Source organism: Carex rostrata, chromosome 27, assembly GCF_964058835.1.
Source record: "Carex rostrata chromosome 27, lpCarRost1.2, whole genome shotgun sequence".
NCBI classification, from domain to species: Eukaryota; Viridiplantae; Streptophyta; class Magnoliopsida; order Poales; family Cyperaceae; genus Carex; species Carex rostrata.
This window is the reverse complement of record NC_135944.1, coordinates 4,765,076-4,786,146: the sequence shown is the minus strand read 5'-3', so window position 1 is coordinate 4,786,146 and position 21,071 is coordinate 4,765,076. Positions and strand designations below refer to the sequence as shown.

At 32.3% G+C, this 21,071-nt stretch overlaps 1 protein-coding gene across 1 annotated transcript; it reads left to right on the top strand.

The window, feature by feature from the left end:
• The first annotated feature begins 8,643 nt into the window (after nucleotides 1-8,643).
• On the top strand, nucleotides 8,644-11,454 carry LOC144545338 (uncharacterized). Its single transcript, XM_078293924.1, has one exon. The coding sequence runs from the start codon at nucleotides 8,678-8,680 to the stop codon at nucleotides 11,306-11,308; it is 2,631 nt and encodes an 876-aa protein (XP_078150050.1). The 5' UTR covers nucleotides 8,644-8,677; the 3' UTR covers nucleotides 11,309-11,454.
• Nucleotides 11,455-21,071: the final 9,617 nt, after the last annotated feature.

Genomic DNA, 21,071 nt, shown 5'->3' with positions numbered 1-21,071 from the left:
AAGGCAAAGACTTTGAAGATAATGAATGAAGCTTGGAAGCAATTCAAAAGCACGTTGAGAACAAATTACATGGATCAAGGGAAAGATCTGTTGCCAGTGTATCCTTGGCTCACACAAGAGGTGTGGGAGGAGTTCCAAGTTTTGAATCAAACAAAAGAATTCAACGTATGTAATAAATTTAGGTAACTTATTAGTTTTTTGTTCTTTCTGTACTCATCTTCCTTAAACTAATGGATTTACTTTAATGTGTGAAGAAAAAAAGCGAGATGGGCAGGAAGATCGCCAAAATGAACAAGTACCCGCACAAATTAGGGTCGGGTGGTTACGAGGGTAAGTCGAAAGAATGGGCAAAAGTTCTTTCGCAAAACAAAGATTCTGACTCACCCGTGGTTAAGATCCAAAATCCTAGGGGCCAAGATTGGCTCATGGGAAGATCTGAGGTAACCGCTGACGGGCAGATAGTATTCCCAAAAGACGTGGAACCCGTTGCTCATAAAATGGTCAGAGTCTTTTGTTATAAATTTGTGTCATTCAAAAAAAATTAAAACTGTGTACATTACTTAGTCTTTTGTTATAACCAACTTTTAATTAACAGTTGGAGGTGGAGGAGGAGGTCAATTCGGGTGCCCGGACTGTTGCAAGACAAGAAGATTTCTTGTCCTCAGCGCTCCCGAATCCAGAACACACGGGTCGAGTTAGGGGCAGAGGGGTCTACACGGGTTGGAAGGAGGAATTCAATAGAGCAAAACCCCGAAGAAGACCTCGTGCCAAAGTTAACAAAGACGAGATGGAATCAAGGTTGGCGCAGGTATGCCAGGAGGTACGCGAGCAGGTTACAATGGAGTTTTCCCAGAAGATGGCTGAGCTGGAATCAAGGATGGTGAACCAAATGAACCAAATTAGGCAGCCATCCGAGGATCAACTTCCCATTTCTCCGGGATTTTGGCGAAGTAGTCAAGCATCCGGGACCGAAGTGCTAGGCGACTTGGACAATCTAAAGGTAAGAACTACTTGTTCATAATCTGAAGGTATTGTTGATTCTCGTAGTTAATTTGCTAGACAATATTTCATTCTAAAAACAACTAATTGCTGATAATTATTGCAGGAGGCAGCATGCGACCTCGTCATGTATTTTGGTACTACTCCTCTGACCATTGCTAAGGGCATTGTACATCCTCCGGCAGCCGGTGATCAGCTAAGGCCCAACTATCTCCTTGTAACAATTGACAAGATCACGCAGGATTGGGCTGCGAGAATACCTCTTCCTGTCTCTGTCGATGATATGACGGTGCTTGATGATGCCCGCCTTGCGGTAGTCTAATGGACGAAGAATCAAATTATTTTCGATAAGGTAATCTCCAAATAAAATACGGATATCTTATTCAAATCATTCTTTTCAAATACTTGAAAAAGATATATACAAAATTTGATACAGACACGAAGAGGTGATACCAACAATGAGGATGAAGCTTTGTCACCGGTACGGGACATGGAATTAGCCTTGGTGTCTGTTGTGCCAGAAGCGCCTGATGCGCCAGTAGATGCACCAGTGGATGCGCCACTAGACCGTACGGGGCTCACCGAAGAAGAGGTTAGCCGTTTGCCTAGTCAGTTGCGGACTCTCTACACCCACTTGATTAAGGCACCCGAGGGCATGACGGATGTTACCTTCAGTGTCACCCCGGTATGTTTCTACAAGACGGCAGGGAGGTCGTGCTGCCTTTCAAAGAATTCAGCGACTTTCTACAGGCCGCCTCGTCAACCGATAAATGGCTCGATGTGGGAATCATCACCGTTTTCCTCATGTTAGTGACCAATCAATTATTTATACCATGTGTATAGCCCTCAAATATATATTCTAATGTAAAATGATGATTTTTCAGGTTCCTAGTCCAAAAATGTCGTGAGACCGCAACAAAAGGTAAGGTGAACCTGTGTGCACTTTTGGACCCCGGTAGAATTAATGAGGTGATGTTGAGTTTGTATGCGGCTGATTGTGTTGACTACATGTGTAAAGAGATGCATCAAGCTCGTGAGGATCAAAAGAAATTTATTCTCCTGCCATACAACCAAATGTAGGTTACTTGTAACCCTTATTAATTGTTTATATTTTCAGTTAAAGAATTAATTGAACCATAGCAAACACTTGTGTCACTATTACATGCTGAAATATATATGTCACTAATTAATTTTATGCTAAAGTACTACAATTCTTCTCCTCCCACAGGGGCCACTGGTGTTTGCTTGTGATTGTGCCACTCGAAAATATGGTTTATATAATGGATTCAAAACGGCCTGACAAATCCATCACTCCTCACCAGTCCAAAAAAATCATGCCTATTTTAATTAAGTTATCTAAATATCACTTGGTTTGATTTTTTTCAATTATATAACAAATTGTGGAATTTCTAATTACAGTCACTCAATTTTGTAAGGGATTTTCTGCAATATGTTAAAGAGGGTGGAGTGCAAAGCACGGGCAAGCAAAGAAATAAAATGAATGAGAAGTGGTTGGAGGTGAGCACACTATAATTTTATAATTTCATTTTTTTTTTGTTCAAATATTTATGTCATTCTGACATAGGCTGCTAAATGTAAATTTCAATGCCCGCAACAGATTGACGGTTGGGAATGCGGTTATTACACGATGATTTATATGTTTCACTTCGTTGAGCGCATACAATTCCAATGGCCAACATATCCGGTATGTGTTTGCCTTGACTTTATTAATATTGGTTTCCTCTAAACTTGTTTTATTATTTGCATTGTTATAATTGCAATAATTTAAGCAAAACAGAAATGTAGTTGCTAGATTGCATTTTTGTAACTTGCATATTTTGAATTTTTTTGTAGTATTCATCAGTGTCAAAGAGTTACTCCAAGGAGCAGTTAGATCAGTGTAGATGTATGTGGGCAGAGTTTTTTATTAAACAATTTTGTAAACCAGAATATGAATTTGTATGATCTTTGTATAATTTAGTGTACATGAATTTTGTATAATTTTTTGATATAATTTGGAAAACAAGAATTTCCAAAATTTAGGGGTTTTGGTATATTATTATTTTGGAAATTCTCTGTTCTGGAATTAATCTGATTTTAAATGGCTAGCAAACTAGAGGCTAGCCCAAAAAAAATGTAAAAAAGGTAAAAAGAATAGTTCAATTATACACGGATATTTAGCTAAATATCCGTGTAGAAAGGTTTTTCAGAATTAAAAAAGATATTAATAAATAAAATAATAAGAGAACTAAACGGACATTTACTAAATATCCGTGTAGAAAGGTATTTCAACATTAAAAAATATTAAAAAAATAAGAGAGCTACACGGAAATGTAGCTAAATGTCCGTGTAGAAAGGTTTTTCAACATTAAAAAAATTTTAAAAAAATAAGAGAGCTACACGGATATTTAGTAAATATCCGTGTAGAAAGGTTTTTTCAACATTAAAAAAATATTAAAAAAAATTAATACATAAAAAAAAATAAGAGAGCTACACGGACATTTACTAAATATCCGTGTAGAAAGGTATTTCAACATTAAAAAATATTAAAAAAATAAGAGAGCTACACGGAAATGTAGCTAAATGTCCGTGTAGAAAGGTTTTTCAACATTAAAAAAATTTAAAAAAAATAAGAGAGCTACACGGATATTTAATAAATATCCGTGTAGAAAGGTTTTCTCAACATTAAAAAAATATTAAAAAAAATTAATACATAAAAAAAATAAGAGAGCTACACGGACATTTAGCTAAATATCCGTGTAAAAAAAGTAATCGTACACGGCTCTTTATGTAATAATCCGTGTAGCTCGGTTATGGAGAGCGCCACTTTCAAGGATTTGTAAACGGTTGTTTATGTAATAATCCGTGTAGCTATCAGTAATTGTACACGGGTAAATATCCGTGTGTATATATACAGAAATTTCTACACCTTGGCATCCCACGAGGCAGGAAAATCCGTGTAGCTCGCTTGTTTATGTCCGTGTATAATCACTTATTATGTAGTAGTGAATTCCTAATATTGAAATAAAATTACTGAAATATTTGGCTGGTTTAGTGTAAGAAAGGACCCATGTGCCTAAATAAGATTCAATTGCGTAATGGAAATTGTGCGCTACTACTGATGAGATGAAAAATATTTTTCTCACGAGAGAGCTATCTGGAAAATTGGAATATTGGAATAGATTATTAATCTTGAATTCTCATTTCTTTATATATTTGTTATATCTATTAACTTGCACTTTTGAGGTGATATTGATGTATTGAGCCATAATTACAATATATGTTCTGTCAATGTAGCGCTAAATTTGGTTACATGAATGCTTGATATATCAATAAAGCTTCTGTTTGGATAGTTGGAAATAATTGCCCGTATCAATGAATGCATGTGGTTTGCATTTTTGAGGTACTAATTCTATCATTCGTACACATTTGCACTAATCTGGAGAAATCGAAATATCTTCTATAATATTGGTACTAACAACTATAATTAGAGAACTTATCTTTCATTTCAAACTTTCAGAAAAACTAGTACACATTTGCACTAACCTTTGGTAGCCCATTTTTTTGTGTTTGTTTGTTGCCATGTGCTTAAGCCCATAGTTTTACTTCTGATGGTGCAACTTAAGGGAAATAAAATTGTTAGAATTGAGCATATAGGTCAGACATCTTGGGGTAAAATCATTATTAAATGCAGTTCTATTATAATACCAAGAAGAACATCTTGGAACTACCAGCCTTTCTCTATATATGTAGCCATTGGTTTCGTAATTCTGAGTACCTTTTGTGAATCCCTTCATGTATATTCGGATCTAGTTTTGAGATAATGGATATCTATTAATGACCATATAATGTGTTATTTCTAGTGTATGCAATTATAATAATTTTGAAATCTTTCATGGACAGTAGTTGAGTCCACATCAGTTAATCTACAAGAATTGAGCAATTTCTCATCCGTACATTATTATTTAATATCTTATTGGCATTTCATAATTTATTTTACAACAAAATCATACTTATTTAATAGATAATATTAACATCTTTGACAAATCAATAAAATCATTCCCCTGACCAAGTAGCAAAATGTTCTTCGTTTCTCATTGAAAGCAAGGGCCCGCTATCAACATCATAGGCCTTCTTTCTTGCTACGTGTTCAGCAAGAGACAAACAAAAAGATCAGGTTAAGAAATTTATGTGGTCATTAAGAAGAATTTGATTTGATTGTTTCATTCTAAGTGAATCTAAAAATCAAAAGTCTGTCAACTAGTAACTCCAAATAAAATATTTCTCTAATATTGTTACCTAAAGCAGAATTTTGCTAGAGGTCAGTAACAGAAAATATTTCTCACTCGTAGCCAAACAAAGAAGAAAGGGAAGCCTAACATAAAAAATTAAAAAAATTAAAAAATTAAATCTAAAGGAAAAGGTATCACCAGTAGACTTTGGTTGATGCTTCTTTATATAGGAGCAGTCAATACACTATGCTTGACTGGATAAGTTTGAATTTTGTCCACAAATATTTTCTTTCCAATTGCAATCACTCCACATCTGTTTTGTTATTTACTTCTTCTCTAACAAAGTCATTAGTACATTTCATTTCATTTTTTTCACAATAGATTATGGGTCCGTTAATTATTCTATATATTGAATTATTCTTCTACACACATTTCTGTTGGTATATATCTTTTTTTTTTCCTATGAACATATTTCATTCGTTTTTTGTTGTTCTAGTACAAGAACAAACATGCAAATAAATTTAAATTATGACTTGATCAAAGAGGCAGATGCATTTCAGTGGAAATTAACACACCCAAATCCTCAGTTGTCTTCTTTAAAGAAAAAACTTGTAACTTCAAACGTTTCATTTGAGTTTCTACTTTCCACAATTTACTAGAACAATTCGCTTTTGAAAAGATTACTCAAATAAGAGTTTCCAACTTCTCATCCCAAATTTATTATTTAATATTTTATAGACATCGTTGTTATTTCATTGCTAATATTAACATCTTAAAAAAAAAAAAACTATTAAATCATCCGACTCACCAAGTAGCAATAATTTCATTGTTGTTCATTCAAAGCAAGGGCCCGCTATCAACATCATAGGCCTTCTTTCTTGCTACTTGTTCAGCATGAGACAAAGAAAAGATAAGGTAAAGAAATTTATGTGGTCATTAATAAGTATTTGATTTGATTGCTCTATTCTAAGTCAATCTAAAAACCAGAGTCACTCAACTGGTAACTTGAAAGAAAAATCTTCTCTATGGTTAATAAAACAAAATCCTGCTTGAGGTAAAGAAATCTATATTTACATATATGCCGGTTTATTTTTTTGACTAACATAACTGAATAGGTTTTATTTTATTTGTTAAAAAGATTATATGATTATTATAAAACACTTTTACGTAATTTTTGTGTAATCTGGCAAGTATAATATAGATATAACAGATATTTTGGTTTTTCTTTTTAATTTCCTTTTCAGCAATTAGCAAGGTGTTTTATGAAACCGCACCAAGCAATCAGAAGTACATAATTATGTACGTCCACAAAAAGGAATAGAGTGCAGGGGTTAGAATAGAATGCTGGGGTTACATTTGACGAGGTTAGTTTACTAAATTATGTTCTTAGGCCGAGCCTAATCCATCAGTGCACTCCGTTTTCTACTTGTAATTATTTGAGGGTTTTAGGTTGAATTTGGAGCTCTGTTTTGTTTTGTTGTAATTCTTCTAATCTATCTATTAATTAATCCAATTAATGTAATGTAAACCAAACTAGAATTGTGAGGATTGCTTCAAATTTGTGCTGTAGATGCGATTATTTTTGTTACTTGGAAAAGAAAAGTTATTTTCCATTATATATTTTTGATTTGCTGAATGAAGGATCTTTGATATTATTGAGTTTTATACTCTCATATTTGTAGGAAATTTCAATCAGGAATTTCTGTTTTGTTACTTTTGTTAGGGATTAAAGAAATAAAAAAAATAAAGAGAAGGAAATACTCATTACTTGACTAGATAAATTTGTTACTATTTGATATGAACTTAATATATTTAATAATGAAAGAGTGAACACTCTATGACATAAATTTATCTTTTATGCACAATATTATTTTTCTCTCTTACTCTTTTACACTCATAACACTCCTTACACACTCTAATGTCACCAAATGATATTTAACCCTCTCATTAATCTTCTCATTAACCTTTCTACACACTCTACTATTACTAAATGACATTTAACCTTCTCATTAATCTTCTCTATTTCCTAGATATGTTTTTCAAATTTCAAGACAACCAAGAAGACTACAAAACTACTAGATAATTCTAATATTAACTAATACATTCATGACAATTCTAGAGAGTTCCAACAATATAAATATTATATTTCACTAATAATTAAATTTATTAATTTGTAATAGTCTTCAGTAGAACTGAAGAGTCAAATCTAGAAAGGCAATAAATAAATACATTAGTTTAATTGAATCCTGCTGATTAGTCAAGTCTTTCCTCAATTTTGTCCACATATACATTATTTTCAATTGCAATCACTCTACATCAGTATTTTGCAGTAATTTTAACATATCAGTTTTTGCTTCATGAAGAAGTATTTAATTGACTGTTTCTTTCTAAGTTAATCCAAAAATCAAAACCATGCAAATCGAAAGAATTCAGTTAGATGTAAAGAAATCTCTATTTGAATTTTTTTTTTTTTGTTTTTGAATCTAACTAGCTTGGTATAATGAAGCTCTTTAGCATATTTTTGTGTAAATTGGCACTGATGATATATACAGAACTGATATTTTGGCTTATTTAATTTTCCTTTTCAATTAATAAACCGAATAAAAAAGTACAAACATAGAAAACATAAATACAGAATTATTACCACCAAAATAATAATCGAAACAGAGGAACAATCGAGGCCACTTAAATTCATATTACATATTAGTCACTGTAAAAGTATTTAATACAGCACAGACTTAAATAGTATTCCAAGAATCCAAATAACTTTTTTTGTATAAACAAGTACTGCACCCAATTATCTTCTGTTTTCAAACTCAAGATGACAAAAAAATGTTTAAATTTGGCGTGGAGATAATTTTGGTCAATTTTTATTAATGTTAGAGATGGATGGCAAGCTCCAGTCTCCCCATATTAAAAATATCAATTTCTTTCTCGTCAGTACCGAACTAGAAATAAATATGTTGTAAGACAAAAATCACAAGGGGAAAAAAAGATTAATTTGAAAAAAAATATATTTATTTTGTGGAACTGCACAAGCCCCAATTCTTGACCCCACATTAAATTTTCAATGAAGTTAGAGTGCAGATGAAAGATATAATATTATTTTCAGATCGGACCATAGTAATTACATATTATGAGACTACATGTACAAGAGAAAGAGAATGTATACCATTAGAGATTATGACAGAGAGCTCTGTTTATTAATCTGACAAAGTTCTGTGAACTTAGAGCATAATTTGTCTTGGCATAATTAATTAATACTGATTCATTATTTTGCAAGAACAGTCAAAGTTCTTTAAGTTTTAAGTTTTATTGATTAACGTTGTTTCATTAATTTTCCTCTTTGTAACTTGAGACAACTTGCTTCTCATTCAGTCATAGTCGTGCCTGTACCCTTTGCCCTCGCGTTCTTATTTTTATTTTTATTTTTTATATCCTTATGCATGGTCTTATATATATGGATACTCAACATTTTACAATCAAGCACTGCTCAAAATTGTCTTGCTTACTCTTTCTCTCCTGCAATGGCACTTCTTGCACTTCTATCCTTATCACTTGTTCTGTTCTCCTTCTCCCCCAAAAACATCACTCTAACACAAGCCCAATGCCTTCCTGACCAACGTCAGGCCCTGATTCAACTCAAGCAAGGCTTCAAAACCACTGAACTCAATTCATGGAATGTAAGTATCGACTGTTGCATATGGGATGGCATCACATGCGATGAGCAAACTAGTATGGTGACTGCACTCAACCTTTTTAATATGTCGATCTCGGGTGAACTTAGCCCGGCTTTGTTCAATCTCAGCTCTCTTCAGTACTTCAATCTTTCTGAAAACTACTTCTATAATATTACCCTTCCACAAACCGGGTTTGAGCGACTTGGTAATTTAACCCATCTCGACTTATACAACTCGGGCTTTGCCGGTCAAGTTCCAATTGGTATTTCTACCCTCACAAAGCTTATCGAACTTTGCTTATCATCCTCGTCCAAAACCAATCAATTATATCTTCGTGACACAGGCCTAGCAACCTTACTCAGCAACCTTACCAAGCTCAAGGTTCTTTGCCTGGATGCTGTTGACATTTCACTCGACGGGTCCGAGTGGGGCAATGCAATTTTTCAAGTAGGCCCAACCTTGCAGCAGCTATTCATGCAAGATTGTGGATTAACAGGAAATTTTCCAAATGAAATATTCCACCTTACAAATCTAACAAAATTGTATTTAACAGCCAACTCATTGTTGTCGGGTCAGCTGCCAGAATTTACGAAGCAAAGCTTTTTGCAATCTCTGTCTCTTGGATATATAAATTTCACTGGTCCATTACCAGATTCAATTGGTAATCTCCAATACTTATCGGAATTAGCTCTTTTCAGCTGTAACTTTTATGGAGAAATTCCACCTTCAATAACAAACCTTACAAGACTCCGACTTCTTTACTTAGGAGGGAACCAATTGACAGGTACGATACCAATGTCTTTGTTTTCTCACCCTTCTTTGGAAGACCTTGGTCTATCAGATAACCAATTGTCTGGATATGTACCTGAGTTCTCAAATGGATCATCAGTTTTGAAATCACTTGGCCTTGGTGACAACAATCTTGAAGGACCGTTTCCAACATCCATATTCAAATTTCCCCAGCTCGTTGATCTAAGTATTGAATCAAATAATTTCAATGGTACATTTAATTTAGACATCATCAAGCACAATAAGAAGCTTCATTATCTGGATCTTTCAAACAACAAATTATCAATTATAGAAGGCAAAAACAATAACGAGTCATTCTATGCTTCATTTCCCCAACTAGAAACACTAATTCTGGCATCATCCAATTTAACAAAGTTTCCAGCTTTTCTGAGTTACCAAACAAATATTTACTACTTAGACCTTTCGAATAATAGTCTCAGGGGAGAAATTCCCCTTTCCATTTGTAGTGTGACATTGCCAACAGTTCTTGTTCTTTCATATAACAATTTAACTGGTATTATTCCACCTTGCCTTCTAGAAGGTGCTGGATTGAAAGTGCTTAACCTAAAAAGTAACAAATTGATTGGGCCATTGCCACGAAATATTACTAAAGCATGTGAACTTCATACAATAAATATGAATGGAAATGTAATAAATGGAAGTTTGCCTAAGTTACTGAGGTATTGTAATGCTCTTCAAGTCTTAGATATCGGAAACAATCAGATAGTGAACAAATTTCCATATTGGCTGGGAAATCTTGAAAATTTGAATGTTCTTGTCTTAAGGTCGAATATGTTCTATGGAAAAATTTCAGACATGAAAATCAAAACAATAGGAAACGATTCCTTTTTCCCCATGCTAAAAGTTCTTGATCTTTCTTCAAATCAGTTCAGTGGTACATTGCCTAAGAATATTTTTCTAAATCTGAAAGCTATGATGATTGCATCAAATACAAGTTTCCTATCTTATTTCGACATGAATGTAACTTTAGTTCCGTATGATGTAGCTACAGTCACATACAAGGGGATGAGTTTTGATCTTATGAACTTCATTGGCATATTCAGCTACATTGATCTGTCAAATAATGAATTTTGGGGGAGAATACCCGAAGAGATTGGGAAACTCGAGTCACTTGATGTGCTTAACCTATCACATAATACCCTGATTGGTCCAATTTCAAAAAAAATTGCTAATTTAAAGCAACTTCAATTACTGGATCTCTCCTCCAACCAGCTTTCCGGACACATCCCTCAAGAACTCACCTCTCTCACTTTTCTTTCGGCACTAAATCTCTCATACAACAATTTGATTGGTGAAATACCACAAGTCCCTCAGCTTTCAACATTTTCAAATGCTTCTTACATGGGAAATCCTGGATTGTGTGGTAGTCCTTTATCGATGCATTGCCCAACAACTGCTTCAAATCATGGCTTTAATAAAGGTTTTCCTTCAAAGTCTTCAATTGATGTAATTGGGATCTCTGTTTCTATTGGATTAGGGATAGGGGTGGGGTTTGCCTTTGTAATTTGGGCAACTATTTTATGGAAGAATGGAATAAAGTGGTTTAATTTCATTATAGATAGGATTTACTTTCAACATTTTCATTGATGGAAATATCTAAGAGATTTGTACTAGTAAATGGGTATGAATCACTATATTGTATTTTTTTTTTTTAGTGTGTGTGCAGTTGTCAATGAAGTACTTTTTTTGTCCACAAAGGGCACATAATGTATGGTAGGAACTCTATATGATTATCTGTTAAATTTTGATTTTGTCTAAGGGTGCCATATATTGAATATAAAAAAGAGTACTACGATCTATAATTTCTAAAATTGAAATAAAATTACAGCAATATTTGGTTTGATTGGTGTAACACCTGTAACATCTACAAATTTTGAAACATGAAATCATAAAGGGTGAAGTTGCAAATATGAAAGATATGGGGGTCTAAGAGCAAAAGTACTTAAATTAATACATCCTAATTGATTCTAAAGCATTCCTTTGCTGAAATTGAGTTTACCTTTGTTGTATACCATTTAATTAACATAATAATATGGTCAAAACACCTTAATTTTCTTTCCATGCAAAACAAAGACATAAAGAATAAAATATAGGCGACATATTTAAAAAGAGAATGAAGGAAGATTAATTCAACACTGATTAATTACTACATAAATTTTAATATTTTATATTTCTGGGTAACAATGTTCTTGATTTTTTTTTTTTTTGTTGAACCCAGTAATAAAAAAATTGTGGAAATTATAGTATAAAAAATACACGCCTAATTGCAACGGTGCATAGCTCCTTGATGAAAAACAAAAATTATTGGGGTAAGGAAGGGTGACGAAGTGAGGAAGAAAGTTGTCTAGAATTTAGAGGTGGGGTAAGAGAGGAGTAGAGAGGGCAATGGGTAGGAGGCAATTATAGAAAATAATTGCCCACATGTCAGTGAATGCATGTGTTTGTAGTTTTGAGAAACTAATTCTATCCTTTGTACACATTTGCACTGATCTGGATAAACCAAATAGCCTCTACAATATTTGCGATATGAAGCCCTAAATAAGGCTAAAAAGAACTTTTTCAATTGAGAATACCAGTCAGACTTGGGTCAAATCCAAATCCAAATACATATATTGGGATGTTGGGCCTAAATATCAATTCGAAAAGTACTAAGGCCCAAATATATATGGTGCAATTGCACTTCTCGGTCCAGTATTGTTGTAATACCACTCATACCTAACCCAAATTTTAGGCTCACAAAATTTGTTCATATGATGTTTCGTTTTGAGACCCATCTAATAGTAATTTCACATCAAGAGAGTCATATATGAAGATACATAACCCAATTTTATAGATCGTTTATTTTGACCAAGTCTTCCTCTTTCTTTTGATATTTTGTTTTCCCTCTATACAGGTGTTTGGTCACTAATTAATCTAATCTCCATTTCATATTATTAATTGTTGGGCACTCTTTAATTGTTAGTGTTAGTGACGAAGTCTTTTTGAACAAGACAAATATGAAGCACTTTGTGATAGGTGTGTTTTGCACTAAAGATTATTGTAGGATAGTTAAAAGGCAATACAAGAAATTTCTTATTTGACAAAGCAAACTCCTTTCAATAAATTTTAGTGGCATTTAATCACTATTTCCATCTTAGCATCTCATAAATTAAGCCATCCACAAAGAAAGGAATTTTTTGACAAATTTATTTTTATGGACTTTTATTAGTTTTCTCCACATCTACTGAAATAAATCATGTCACGTCCAATTATCAATTGTAGTCTACTGTTAACAAATTAAGTATTTAGAAATCTATGAAAGAATTGGAATCATTTCTATTAAATACATATTAAAAGTTCAATTAATTATGGTTACAATGTTGTTAAGAAATCACACAACTTATTTTACATACAAGAAATATATTTACATCAACAAATCATTCTTGCAGATACATCCTTGTTTGGTTTCCTCAGCTTTCCTTGCAGCTTAATTATATATATAATATGAGTAGGGTTAAAATGCACCATTGGTTTTGTGCTCCAACCATACCCCACCTCTTTATCTCTATTCTCAAAGTTCAAACAGTCGATCTGAGCAGCTCAACATGATCTCCATATTAAAATATGTTTAGAAACCAAAATTTATATTTTTTGAAATTTTTTTACTATTTTTTTAGATAGGTACAAAATCATTGCATCTGTACAATCCAAAAACAGTGATTTTGTACCTATCTAAAAAAATAGTAAAAAAATTCTAAAAAATATAAAATTTGGTCTCTAAGCACATTTTAATATGTATATTATGTTGAGCAGTTTGAATCGACTATTTGAACTTTGTAAACGGAGATAGAGACGTGGAGTACGTATAGTGGGAGTACAAAACCAATGGTGGATTTTAACCCTACTCATATAATATATGCTCAATGTACCTGAAACTTCATGTGAGCACAGGAAAAATATAAAATAAAAACATATGCATCTCACAAAGTCAAGTCGCAATTTAATAATAAGTCATAGTGTAACAAGGGAAACAACATCTCTATATATGTATGCATGCAGTCACACTAAGTAATTAATAGATTCATCCTTCTCTAGAAAGCATAATCATTGTTTATGAAGTATTATTCAATGGAATGGAAAACAACAAAGGCACCTCAAAACAAACATTTATTAATGAACTCGTTCAGTCAAACACATCAAAATATATGTAGCTAGTGAATGCATCAATATTTCTATAATATATAGCATATGGTTGGAGTTGTAATTATCAAGTACAAGATCATACGCATGCAGAGTTATATGTCATGTAGGTTTCTATCTCATTTTGGTGAGAACATATATAATAATTAATACAAATTAAAGCGTGTGTTTGTCTATCTTCAAGACTACCGTACATATTAAAAGCTTCAGGTAATGAAAACCTAGGAGAAGAGAGATTTTTCATTTTAGTCGAGAAAAGAACAAAATTAACTGCAGGGAAGAACAAATGAAATTCAATCTAAGTTGTCTTATTTTATATATCTCAAAATTAGGTCATGTAGTAGCATTTTTAATCTAAATGACAGCTACATCGATATCACCATTTGATTATTGCTGCAGTAACATCTTTTGTTATAGACAGTTCATGTTATATATCTTATGTAGAATATAAGAACCTCAACAATCTAAATCAAAGTAACGTGAATTAATAACAATTAATTGTTTATGCTTGAATTAATTATATATAGGGAAAATTTCTGGTGCACCCATCAAAACTTTCAAAATAACCAATTTCCCCATCAAAACATCTTAATATCCAATTTACCCATAAAAATTTAACATCCTTTCTTCTATCCCCTTTTACTCATTAAATCTATTATTTAGTTATTTTAAATATTAAATAGACAAACATAACCCCTTCCTCTGAAATGGAGATGTCACTTAAAAGTTGAGAGCACCATTAATCTTAATAAAATCAAATAGCACCATTATTCTTATTGATTGACCGCTAAGAATCATACCATAAACGAAAGGGATTAGAAGAAAATGTAAATTTGTCTCCACCTCTGTAGGATGAGAGACAATAGCTTCTTTTGCAATAAAAGAAGCTCTTGACTGGTACAATTCTGATCCCTTAACCCGGTCTTGTTGTTCTTTTATTTCCGTCTCATTATATGTATCAAAGATATTTTGATTGGTACACGATATTAGTCAATCTTCTATAATTAATGCTAGTTGTTCCAGTAACAAAGTTATTTAAAACACTGAGAAGCACATGCAAATTGATTCCCAAAGTGTTATATAATTTTTCATGTAGAATATGCTTCATTTTTATGAATAATTATAACAAACCCCCCACTCTCATCCCCCCATTTTCCCCGCACTCTCTCTCTTCCTTAACTGCCATATATCCCCCCTACTAATTTCCCTAAAAGTTTCCTTTTATCCCCCCACTAATTTCCCTAAAAGTTTCCTTTTATCTCCCCACTAATTATAAGAACCCCCCACTCCCATCCCCGCATTAATTATGCATTCCTCTAATAACAATTCCCGCGTTAATTATTGCTTTAAAAACAATCTACGCATTAATTATACTGTTATCTAATAACAATCACTGTTAATAAATGCTTATCTGTTAATTGATGTTCAAAAAAGTATTTATCATTATTTCTGAGAAGTATTTACCCTTGTAACATAAAGTTTTTATCCATGTAACATAGAGTATTTATCATTATGTCTGAAAGTATTTATCATTGATGTTTTACTGTAAGTTGCAATTATGTCTGGGAAGTATTTATTTATGCAATACAAAATATTTATCCATGTAACATAAAGTATTTATCATTATGCATGAGAGTATTTATCATTGATGTTTTACTGAAAGTTGCAAGTATGCCTGAGAAATATTTATCCATGTAACATAAAGTATTTATCCATATAATGTCAAGTATTTACCCATGTAACATAAAGTATTTATCATTATGTCTCAGAGTATTTATCATTGGGTGAGAGGATTGTTTATTTAATGGTCTCCAGTTGTGCGGGGACGATTAAAAAAAAAAAAATTTTGTGCGGGAACAATTAATGGATTGATTTAATTCTTTCATAAATAGAGATCATTGCATAGGGTTTAATACCTGATAAATTCAAGTTAAATACTTTGATGCTTCAAGTTAAATACTAACAGTTTTTTAAACGTTCATTAATGATTGAGCGGTCCCCCCATGTTTAATGGTCCCCAGTTGTGCGGGGACGATTCAAAAAAAAAGGAAATTTTGTGCGGGGACAATTAATGGATTGATTTATTCTTTCATAAATAGAGATCATTGCATAGGATTTAATACCTGATAAATTCAAGGTAAATACTTTAATGCTTCAAGTTAAATACCCGCAGTTTTTTAAACGCTCATTAATGATTGGGCGGTCCCCCCATGTTTTTTTTGGCAGTATCTGCGGGGATAAATGCGGGGATAAACCTGGGGGGATTGTTATCACTGTCCCATTTTTATATATTTTGGATTTTAGTCTTTTTGAAATTGGCAATGAATCCAAAAGATCACAGGTGCAGATACAGCTCTACTCTCAGTAAGTTCTAAAGTCCATTTCTTTTGAGACATTGTCCTGCTGACCTGATTCATGAAGTATAGGGAGGGTACAATACAAGGAGGAATAGATGTAGAGAGGCGGAGACTAATTTAATTCTTCTTCTAATCCTTATCATTTAAGGACCAAGATCATAAATCAAGTCAGCGCGGTCATTCAATAAGAATAATAGTGTTTCTGATTTTATTAAGATTAATGGTGCTCTCAACTTTAAGGAGCATCTCTATTTAAGAAGAAGGGGGTATATTTGTCAATTTTAAATTTTAAATAATTAAATAATTAAATACTACATTTAATGAGTAAAAGGGGATAGAAGAAAGGATGTTAAATTTCTATGGGTAAATTGGATAGTAAGATGTTTTGATGGGGAAATTGGCTATTTTGAAAGTTTTGATGGGTACACCAGAAATTTTCCCTTATATGTAATTGAAATCACAAAAGTACTAAAAATGTTAGACCTTATTATCCATATAACATGAATCAAATAGTTGAAAAGAAGAATCAAACAATCTAGGAGAGACATAAACATGGAAAAAATTATTGAGAGTAAGAGAAAAATTAACTATGTAATTAATTAGATAATTTGGTAGTACAAAGGAATTAAAAGAGATATTGACGTGGCTCAATCCAAGTACCTGGCTATAATTCCAATTCTCTAGCCATATATTAAAATTGAGGCACGCCAATATCTCTTCTTTTAAATCCATATTAATTCCTTCTTTTATCTCCATGTGCAGTTCTTGATGCCTCCTATAAACATCAAATATTTAGTTAAAAATGTAGGAGTTGGGTTGACAAATATCTACTAGAAATGAATACTAATTCCACAAATCATGCAATATCTAGTGCAAAGTACCTAACGCTTGATAAGTTGATAAATTTGGCCATGGTGATTAGACAATAGAGAGACAAAGAGAATAGAGTATAATTTCATCCCAAATTTTGATTGACATCAATATTTATCTACTTTTAGAAAATAAAATGAATGAAGTTACACTATTTTACCAATGTAATTAATTAGATATAAACATGGCAAAAATTATTGAGAATAGAAAAATTACCAATGTAATTAATTAGATAATGAGGTAGAACAAGGAATTACAAGAGATATTGGCGCGGCTCAATCCAAGTACCTGGCTATAATTCCAATTCTCTAGCCATATATTCAAATTGAGGCACGCCAATATCTCTTCTTTTAAATCCATATTAATTCCTTCTTTTATCTCCACATGCAGTTCTTGATGCCTCCTATAAACATCAAATATTTAGTTAACATGTAGGAGTTGCGTTGACAAATATCTCTTAGAAATTAATACTAATTCCATAAATCATGCAATATCTAGTGCAAAGTACCTAACGCTTGATAAATTGATAAATTGATAAATTTGGCCCCGGTGATTAAACAATAGAGAGACAAACAGAATGTATTAGAGTATAATTTTATCCCAAGTTTTGATTGACATCAATATATATCTTCTTTTAGAAAATAAAATAAATGAAGTTACACTATTTTACCTTAGGTTTGGAGAAGATCTCTGTTTTCCTTCTAATCAAGCTTGTTGAAAAAGATCGACTTGTTGGAATATTCCTCCTAAATTTGCTGCCTTCTCTCTCTACCTTTTACATAGTTCTAATTTTGCTGCCTAAAGGGAAGCACAACAAAAAGGACTAGAAGAGGGGGAGGAGAGAGAAAGAGAGAGTCACATCATATATGAGAGTGACCAGGGACCAAATATATATAGCTTGGATATATAATGGAGCTGCCAAATATTTCTCTCTTTTAGGGTTGGATTGTTAGGTTTTGCATTAACCTTATATAATGGATCTTGTTATTAAATAGAGCATAGTTTTTATCTATTTTGTTATAAGATATGTCGTGTATATTTCATTTATACTTTTGGCCTTGTGAGAACAGCAAAAAAAAAAATTACAAATATACATATAATGCATTTTATAGAGGACTAGAATTAATCCGTAATTAATACATTTACTTGACAATTTTTATAGTCGAAATAAATAACTTGTAATTTTTAAACCTAACTTTTATAATTCGACTTGTACCATAATTTTATCATTCAAATGAATAATTATATATGCAGTTTAATTATATCGTTCATCAAATGACTTAAAACTTTTTAATGAAACTTTTCCTACATTCTAAAATTCTCATAGTTTAATTAGAAGAGTAAAGCTAGGGTGTGACATGCTCACCAAGAAAGTTTGGTGAGCATAACTCCAAAAATATATCTGATCGACATCAAATATCGAATCCAAACCGTTGAAATCCATGTACTTCATGAGTGATGCATATACATGCAAAATTTTGAAGTTTCGAGTTTATTTACTACACGGTCAAGTGGTCAAAGAAATAATAAAAATTGAATATGTAAAATAACTTATAATAAAATGTTTGTTTCTTTCACCACTTGACCGTGTAGCAAATAAACTCGAAACTTCAAAATTTTGCATGTATATGCATCACTCATGAAGTACATGGATTTCAACGATTTGGATTCAGCATTTGACGTCGATCCGATATATTTTTGGAGTTATGCTCACCAAACTTTCTTGGTGAGCATGTCACACCCTAGCTTTACTCTAATTAGAATATATAAAGTGAATTACTATAACAAAACATATCAAAAGATCTCAATCATCCTTTACATATATATATACATCTCTTAGCATAACACATCTAACAGCTCTAATGAACAGCAATTCCAAATTTAAGATTTATTAACAATTAACAACTCTAAAGCCTAACTACTTGCCAGATAACACAATGAAAGTTGAACCACTTCTCAAATATATATAATAATTAGTCCCTCTCTTTCTTTTGTTTTATATATTGGTACAACCGTGCGAGTGCAATTAACAAAACATGGCTGCTGGAACATTCTCATAATATATTAGTTCATACTGTCGCATAAAGTATTGATTTATAATATTTTTTAAACCCTACTTTTAGATAAGATTAGATATACTACATTTGTTTAAAGAAATTTAATCTTGTGGTGGTCAACTAACACCCGCTCATCTAGACTTGGTCGCTGGAACCACAAAAAATTAAAATTATAAAGATACAGATATATACCTAATTCAATGCATTAAACTAATTATTATTCTTTGAATCATCAATTACAATTTCTAACAGTCCTTGTTCTATAAATAGTTACACTACAAATTAGAGTGAGAAAAAAATTACTTAATTAATGAAAAAATGTTGATAAACCATCCTGATTGTAATTAATGTATTAGGTTCTTGGTTTGGTAGCCATTTCCAAAAAAAAACATAGAAATAATGATAATTAATGCAGAGTTCTTTGAGAAGGGATTGAATCGTCTGCCCCCAGAGTCACTGTTGGTGGACCCCCTAAACCCTAAACCCTAAATCCTAAACCCGGCCCCACCCCGCAGTGACTAAGGGGGCAGAATTTTCCTGCACCTCGGGGGACAGGTGATCTGCTTCCCTTTGAGAAGACAATAATGGTAAATTTTATCACAAGTGCCAATAACAATATGGTAAATTTCAACCACACCAATTTATAAATTATAAATTACATGGCATTGTCAGTCAGTTAATTAATTTAATAATTTAAATTTTGAGATGGCATATTCTTTTGTAATAGTAAAAGTAACTCAGACAAGTAAGATGACAGTACTGTAAGTGTAAGGCTTTTCTACAAACCCTAACAAGTAGCAAGAGAATAATAAATAGGAAGGAATCTTTTATGGTCAGAGTTAGACTGAATTTTTTCAGCTGTGCCCATGGTGCAGTAAATATGCATTTATATCCCTCCAACTCAAAAATGAATAAATCAATAAATTAACTGGCAAGATAATGTAAACAATTAGTTAATGCGAGAAAAGTGTGTTCCAACTCCAACCAAGTATTTGCTTCGAGTCCTCAATGAAAAAAAAGAGACATCAATGATTTTTTTTATTTTTTTTTCATTTTACTATTCTAAACTACACTTCACATTTTTAAAACAGTAATTCACATATTCAACTGGTGTGCAATAGGCACATAATAACCTAATTACATCTTGTGTGTGTGTATAGACTACCGGTCCAAATTTCAAATTCACATTTTTATTACTGTTAATATATTCTAAATCGTTAATATACTCTAAATTAATAATATGTAGTATAAACCACTGTTAATATACTATAAACCGGTATTTTTTATCACTGTTAATATACTCTAAATCTGTAATATGCTCTGAACTGCATATTCGAACCGAATACAACCGAATATTACTACACTGCCTGGTATCACTCCGTACCAGTGCTATTTTGTTTTCTAGTATGTGAATTACGAATTCTCATCTCTTTTAGTACAACGTGGAAATCTGGGGTACGTTTAAAGTATAAGTGCAGTAATTTGATCCTTGCTGGGCCTTCGGGCTAGGTTGAAAATTTGACAAGGATATTTTCTAATGGGCTTCGCATTTCCCTTGTAGACCTAATCTGAAGCATAAAATTTAAAATAAATTAATGTGTTCCCAAATAACATGAAATGGGCATTTCTCTTATTCGGAACAAAATTTGGTTGATATTTATATCATATATATGGTTTGGGTTCGATTTCCATATAAATATAGTACAAGCGGTCTAATGGTAATTTTTTTTTTTCTTTTTGATATTCATTGAATTTGGGTTCGATTCCCACATAGCGGGACACGTATTTCCCTTTTGAGTTAATGTATCTCGGTCATTTGATTTTAACACAGAGGCTCTTTAATATTAGTGCGGATCTAGTTTGCACGGATTTGAAAGCCAATCAAAT